Source organism: Meleagris gallopavo, unplaced genomic scaffold, assembly GCF_000146605.3.
Source record: "Meleagris gallopavo isolate NT-WF06-2002-E0010 breed Aviagen turkey brand Nicholas breeding stock unplaced genomic scaffold, Turkey_5.1 ChrUn_random_7180001948107, whole genome shotgun sequence".
Taxonomy (NCBI): domain Eukaryota; kingdom Metazoa; phylum Chordata; class Aves; order Galliformes; family Phasianidae; genus Meleagris; species Meleagris gallopavo.
Genome location: NW_011209916.1, coordinates 1,132 through 8,540, shown reverse-complemented (window position 1 = coordinate 8,540; position 7,409 = coordinate 1,132). Strand labels below are relative to the sequence as shown.

General features: G+C 43.8%; 1 protein-coding gene across 1 annotated transcript; it reads left to right on the top strand.

Moving 5' to 3' along the window:
• The first annotated feature begins 2,343 nt into the window (after nucleotides 1–2,343).
• On the top strand, nucleotides 2,344–6,601 carry LOC104916787 (neutral and basic amino acid transport protein rBAT-like). The gene is made up of 5 exons (XM_010727793.3): nucleotides 2,344–2,580; nucleotides 3,655–4,133; nucleotides 5,137–5,316; nucleotides 5,639–5,793; nucleotides 6,449–6,601. The coding sequence occupies exons 2-5, from the start codon at nucleotides 3,707–3,709 to the stop codon at nucleotides 6,584–6,586; spliced, it is 900 nt and encodes a 299-aa protein (XP_010726095.1). The 5' UTR covers nucleotides 2,344–2,580; nucleotides 3,655–3,706; the 3' UTR covers nucleotides 6,587–6,601.
• Nucleotides 6,602–7,409: the final 808 nt, after the last annotated feature.

Here is a 7,409-nt window from a genome sequence, read left to right as displayed (position 1 = left end):
AACATTGTACGTTAACAACAGAAAGGGCTCTGCTGGGTGATTGCTCTTCTGACAACTGAGAAAGAAGGGAAGGACTTGAACAGCTCTTACCTTTTCCTGCTTATTTTTTCATAATATATATGCATTTTTTAGATTCTTTCTTGTGTTGCTTACTTAATGAAGCGTACATCAGCTAGCTGATGAGACATTGACCAAAGGGACAGAAGGAAGGGTTTGTGGAAATTCAGCATCTCTAGTATGTAAAACTTCTAAGGTGGAAGGGACCTTTAAAAGCCATCTAGTCCAAGTCCCCTGCAATGAACAGGGACACCACAGCTGGATCAAGTTGCCCAGGACTGGATCCAACCTTGCCTTGAAGTCTCCAGGCTGGGGGCGTCAAACACATCTCTGAGCAGCCTGTTCCAGTGCCTCACCACCCTCACTGTAAAAGACTTTTTCCTTATATCCAGAGCCTAAATCTACCCTCTTAGAATTGAAGCCGTTTCCCCTTGTTCTATCACCACATCACCATGTGGGGAAATGGCAGCACTGTGAGAAGCAGCAGAGCCCATGCTGTGTGAGGATAGCTGAGGTCGCTCAGGGCCAGCACTCTGGGGTCAGCAGGAACTTCTGAAACTCCTTGAAAGTTGGTATCCCCTGAAACTCCCTGAAAGTTGCTATCTCTCCTGATGTGTGCTCTCTTTGTCAAGGGAAGATTTTCTTAATGCCGGGTGAGAGGCAGCTGTAAAGGTCAGATGATTCATTGGTCTTGTGAGAGCCGCTGAGGAAATGTTGTCGGCTGTAGTGTTTGCCTTTTTGCATGGGTGTGAGGTTGGCCTGCGTTCTGTAAATAATAAGGCTATATTTAGAAGCAAAGTGCATTATGTCAGACCAGTTTTAGAGGTGACAAAACGTTTAATGAAAAAGCATTAAGCAGGAGAACTCTTTAGAAATAAATATCTTCCTACACTTAGCACATTAGGGTGCTTAATCACCTCTTTGTACGATCAATATGTGTGGTATTGGGTAACCAGCAAGCTATTTGGCATTTGTACAGCATCAAACTGCAGACTCCTTAGTCAGCCCATGCATCAAAATAATTACATATAAGGAATACTTGGGAAATTAACCCCTCCATCTTATAGAAATAACCATGGCAATCTGTGTGGAGATAGCAGCTATTACTGCCTACATGCGGGTTGGTTTTGTTTCCCTATCTAACGCTGAGGTAAACAGAGTATGAAGTGTTTTCTGTACTCTTTAATGCTTTTCAATGGGTTTTGTGAGCATGGTTGCATTGGCTGCTTGCTGCTGCTCAACTCTGAAATCTCTCAGGGAGAAACCGCTTTCAGAACCACTTGAGAGCAAACCAGAAGTATAATGCTGTGTACATAAAGTACATCTTAAAAAGTTAAACCTCAGTGGAAATGGCAGGTGATCTCTCTGTCAAGATGAAGTTTATGCTTTCCCTTTATCAAATAGTTTTACGATGAGCAACTCATCAAGGTGAAGAGGGGGAAAAAAATAGGCATATAAACACCTGTGTCGTTTTATACGTGGTTAGTATATAGCATTTGTTGTGCTACAAAGCAGTACCAGCTGCCTATGCCAACTATTTGGTTGCAAGAACAAAGATGTGGAGAGAGCTGAGATGTTCACCAAGACAGCTGCTTGTTCCCAGCATGGTTTATCTTCTACATTAATCTTAAAATACTCCCCTCCCCTGTTTGTTTGGTTTTTTTTTATGTGCCCGGCAACCATGGGGAGGTTGAAGTAGTCCACACAGGTTCCATCTGTAGACAGCCCAGAGTTTGTGCATGGTTTCATCTGCTCCAGCAGAATAATCCTCCTGTTTTCAGGGCACACTTGGCACTTAAGGCACAATCTGTCCTACTTAAGGTAGTAGGAAACATTTAGTATGATTTAGGAATTGCATTAGGAAAACAGATGCTATTTTGAAGAAAGAGTTCACAAGAGGCAGGGTTTATGGAGTGAACACTTGCAGTTGTGCACCTGAAAAATGTTTGAATTAAGGGAAGAAAACTGCAAGTCAGAATGCAGTGATATGACTTCCAGTTTCTTCTGACTTACTGAGTTGGCCTTTATCAGCTGCAAGAAGTACGCATGCTGAAGGTAACACCCTGTATCTTTAGATCAGACACGCATCTGTGCAGGCAATTATCAACATTATATTTTTTACTGGCTTTGAGAGAGATGGCTGAGAAACTTCAAAACTGAATTTCAACTGCGCTTCGGGTGGCAGCGCACCACTTGGGTGAACTGAGGATATCTGATCTTTGACCTCAGGTAAGCCATTAAGAGAACTTGAATTCTCTTCCTGTGTTTGATTGTTGGAGCACGCACACAGATCTGTGATTTGAGACCTAACTGCCACGTGCCTTGCTTTTTCTACTCCACAAAATGGAAATAAGAGGATTTGCTATACAGGGGTGGACAGAAACATGCTGAAATGAATGTGAGACATCACACGTGTGAGTTGACTGAGAAGCTGCTTGGCCAAATGCTGTGCCATGTACACTGCCCACAGCCTGTCCCTGTCCCACTGCGCTGAGCTGGGAGGAGCACCCATGCGATCCTGTGGTGAGTGAGCAGCTTAGGAATGGAGATCTTTAATGAGGAAAACGGTTTTTGCATTGTGCTAAATCCATTCCCCAGTGTGGTTTGCTCCTCAGCCACCTGATAGCTTACCTGCCATAGGGCAGGGGCAAAGCAAGGCGGGAACAAGCAGCAGGGGGTGAGTTCCTTTAATTAGCGTTAGATGCTGGTAAGCTGAAAAGGAATCTGCATCCTAGGCAACGGTAAGTGACCACAACTTACCCCAGCAGCTCCTTAGGTGGTAAGGCAATAGGATGAGAGGGAGTGTCCTCAGGTTGCTCCAAGGGAGGTTTGGATTGGATATTAGGAGAAACTTCTCAGAGTGGTCAGGACTGGCACAGGATGCCCAAGGAAGGTGATAGAGTCACCATCCCTGGAGGCGTTCAAGAAACATGTAGGTGTGATAGTAGGGGATGTGATTTAGTGGGGAAATACTGATGATAGGAGATCTTAGATATCTTTTCCAACCTTAATGACTCACTGATTCTAAGTTTTGTGGCTATGTTGTACTGTACAGAGGTGCCACTTGTGCCTGTGCAGAGCTGGATTGTGCCTGGACTGGGAGAGCTCTGGGTGCAGCAAACCTGTAAGGTGCTGCTCATTGAAGTGTGTGTCTTATCAACGCTGTTGCTGCTGAGGTGCTTACCATGGGCAGTGAGAAACCAAGCACAGCAGGCGTTGGATCTCTTTTTCCTACAGAATTTGTGCTGTTGAAGCTGCCAACACCTTGTTCTCAGTCAGTCTTTGCATTATTCATTAGTGCTGAGATTGCATGAGGGGAGAAAGACCAGGATCAGTTTGCGAAGTTGCACATTACGGAAGAGAAATTTATGATGTTGAAGAGAGCAGCAGTAAACGTTACTTAGCAGTTAACCCCAGAAACAGGCCTGCCACTGTGGGAAACTGCTTTCTTGCAGTGTTATCTCGCTGAAGATGCCTGTTATGCAGAAGAGCCGGAGCACTTTGCCCTTTCTGTCTCTTGTGAACTTTGACCAGTTGGTCAGGGTTGTTTATAAAGCCAGATGCTAATTGTGCTGCTTCTCATTCCACGGAACAAAGGTATGCTGGCTCGCTGTTGTGAGTGTCCCTAGGAGGAGAGGCACGAAGTGAAATGGTTGACGAGGAGGCGAAGAGCTTACCGATGGAGCTGAGTGAGAAAGGAGGTGTGGAGAACAATGGGTTTGTTCAAAATGAGGCTTTTGATGACAGGGAGACCGACACCAGCAGCCAAGATGAAATACCAAAAACGTGTGCTGTTGACATGAGCCCAGTAGCTGTAGCAGAGCCAGCTCTGCAGCCCTATGCAGGAATGCCGAAGGAGGTCCTGCTGAAGTTCTCCAGCCAAGCCCGGTACAGGGTCACCAGGGAGATTCTCTTCTGGCTCATCATCGCTGCTGCCGTCCTGCTTGTGTCTGCCACGATTGCCATCATTGCTCTGTCCCCAAAGTGCCTCCACTGGTGGCAAGATGGTCCTATCTACCAGGTCTACCCTCGTTCTTATAAGGACAGCAACATGGATGGGAATGGTGATCTGAAAGGTATGTAACTAAGCAGGGCAGCTGTTGTCTGTATGTTAGGTATGTGCATAAAAATAATTTTAAAAGTACCTTATAGTTGAGCAGAAAAAGATGCAGATTTGAGAGTGGGGCATGACAGCTGTCGTAATAACCACTGGCTGGTGAGCCACATTGCTGATTATTAGATATCATCAGAAGCTTCTTGCTCAAGTTATCCTATGCCTGGAGTTAGATCAAGCTCTTGGAGGTGGAGCTGAGAGCAAACAGGAACATAACTGCCATTATGGGAAAACATCTCTGCAAAACTATGGTCAGATGGGAGGATGGGTGCTGGACACTTTGTCACACTGGTTTGGCTGCATCCCCCTGAGAAGTCAGAAGAATCAAACTGACAAAGTGAGAGTGGAGCAAAGTGTTCCTTCTTGTTTTCTTTATGGTCTGGGTGTTTCTGAGATCTTATTAAGAAAGTGTACCTGCTCAGGTATTATTAGCTGTGTTTCTAAAATGAATGTCTTAGCCCCATAGCATCTGAAAAATTTCTAGACAAAAAGCACTAGCTGTAGCAAATTGTGGGAGACTTCCCAACAGAAGGAAAAACTGAGATGCATTAAAACTGTACTTCCCTTTGGGTGGTCAAAGGATTGATTGACTTTGAAACCAGAAAGTAATGATGTGGCTATATTTCAATAAAACACAAGTGTTTGTTTTCAGAAGTGAATGTTAAATACATTGCATGAAATTGTGAGTATTTTAATACTGCGGAATAGTGGTCTTCAGTCTGTTTTTAAATGATTATTATTTTACCTTTTCCCTAAAGAAGTGGCTTTGAATGGTTTCCATTCTGTGGTCTCCTGCTGTTCCTGAAGAATTGCAAGGTTGCTATGCTATCTGAGATTGGTGAAAACTGGGAGTGGTTATATAGCAAGGAGATCTTTGTTCCATCTTTGAGATCCTGCAGTAAACTTAATTTAACAAAACCTTTTTTGTCTTTTGTAATCACATGATGCCCTTTTCCTTTTAATAGGTATCCAAGAAAAGCTGGACCATATCACGCATTTAAATATAAAAACCATCTGGATCACATCTTTCTACAAGTCCCCCTTAAAAGACTCTGGCTATGGAGCCGAAGACTTCTACGATATTGATCCCATGTTTGGATCAATGCGTGATTTTGAGGATCTTCTTGCATCCATACACGATCGAGGTAGGCTCTGATCAAAGTAGCTCTGTTAAAAGGATGTTTGCTGTTATGATACAGGTGTGCCTTGTCATTTTCTGGAGAAAGCAGAAAAACAATTACAAGATTGAGAGGGAGCATACATTTCCTTCCTGCAGTTGTGTCTTTGGTTGGTGGCGTGCGTGCCTTAAACCAAATCCTTGCCCACATGGTTCCCCTTGTGGCTGTTGGGCTGAATGGAAGATAGCTTTGCCAGTCCCAAAACGTTCAGGATTTCATTTTAAAAATAAATAAATAAAAATGTGATCCTTACCATAAAAGGCTTGATTAACAAACGTGTGTGTTTTAGGATTAAAGGTAATAATGGATTTGATACCAAACCACACCAGTGACAAGCACCATTGGTTTCAGCTCAGTCGCAATCGCACTGGGAAGTACACAGATTACTACATCTGGCAGGACTGCGCGCAGGCAGGGGCGGCCATCACTGCTCCCAACAACTGGGTGAGTGTGGGCAGGGACGCTCGTAAATCACCCGCTGGATTGCAGGTTGCCAGGTAAGCACCTGGAACACAATTGTCCTGTGGACACGGGGCCATGGCCTCCAGCACTGGGAGCAGGGGTTGGGTGCCACTACGTAAGGAGGATGTAAAGCTATTAGACAGCATCCAAGGGAGGGCTGTGAGGATGATCAAGATCTGCAGGGTAAGGTGTGTGAGGAGCAGCTGAGGTCCTAATTCTAAAAAAAATAAAAAATAAAAAATGGTCCTACCTATGTTTCCCTCTCTATTTATAGTAATTCCCAGCAAAAGTCTACTTAGAAGAATGAAACAGTATTGAACATGAGAAATACATGTGGCAAAAGTGTGACCGAAAGAAGGAACAGCTAACAGGAGAAGGAAATGAGAAACAAAACATTAAAATCAACTCTATTGCATCGATGAGGCATTTTGTACCTTGTTGTATGCTTGTAATGCATCACGTTTTGTGTTATACGTGTGGCTACTACCTGTGCGACCTGGTGTAGGGAACCTGCTTTGGCAGGTGGGTTGGTCTCGATGATCTCTAGAAGTCCCTTCCAACCCCTACCATTCTGTGATTCAGTGACTAAATGTTCATTTGAGAGTTCTGATGATTTTTCTTATCCTTATTTGAACAGGTGAGTGTCTATGGGAATTCCAGCTGGCAGTACGATGATGTGAGGAAGCAGTGTTATTTTCATCAGTTTGGGAAAGAACAGCCGGACTTAAATTTCCGCAACCTTGCCGTTCAACAAGAAATCCATGTAAGTGTATGATTTGCTGCTGCACCAATAGCACAAATTTACAGTTTAATTGAAAGCAATTTGAAGATTAGAGTACATTAAAATGATTGAAACAGAAAAGTGTGTAGACAAACATTAAGTTTGTAAGCAATATTCAAGTTTCATCTTCTGATGCTTCCAATATGGAGGACAAGATCTGATGAAAGGATTGACATGGACAGCCAAGTGTCACTGGTGCTGGAGTACAGCTGAATCACCCAAGCTGAGAGAAGCTTTAATCTCTGTTGATACAAGGAGCTGTTTATTAGCCAGCCCTAAGGAGGTAACACCTTGTTTTAGCAGAGGTATTTGCATTCTCATGGCGGTGAGGCAGTGCTGATCTGAAATGCGAGGAATGCTGAGGCTCCTGGATAAGGAGGAATTTGTGAGTTTCAGTCTGTCTGCACCTCTGGTGGCTTTATGTGGGTAGAGAGACAGATGTACAACCAAGAATGTTTCACCATGGAAGAGCTGTGTCATGCTTGTCTGCAGTGTGTCTCCCAGTAGATGAGGCTGAATTTGCTAAAATATTGGAAGCAGGCCTGAACCTGAGGAGTATGACAACTGTGTTTTTCCTTTTTTTTCCCTTATCTTTGCTATACCCTGCCAGGTAGTAGTACAGCTACCTCAGTTGTTTTGATGTAACCCTTGTTTGTTTTTTTTTCTGCTGTGATACTGAATTTTGGTGTCTTTCTGTGGTAGTTTTCCTGCCTGCCCAATTCTGGTGCAATCGTCTCCCAGGCTGTCTTTGTTTCTCCTCACTGTGGGTGTTGCAAGCATGTGAAGGAACAAAACACAACTTACTTGTGTTTGTTAA

Bases quoted from the DNA above. Each gene is read 5' to 3' on its own strand.
- LOC104916787 (XM_010727793.3), top strand. From the start codon at position 3,707: ATGGTTGACGAGGAGGCGAAGAGCTTACCGATGGAGCTGAGTGAGAAA. The intron at 5,317-5,638 runs GTAGGCTCTGAT...TGTGTGTTTTAG, and splicing joins TGCATCCATACACGATCGAG to GATTAAAGGTAATAATGGAT. The intron at 5,794-6,448 runs GTGAGTGTGGGC...TTATTTGAACAG, and splicing joins TCACTGCTCCCAACAACTGG to GTGAGTGTCTATGGGAATTC.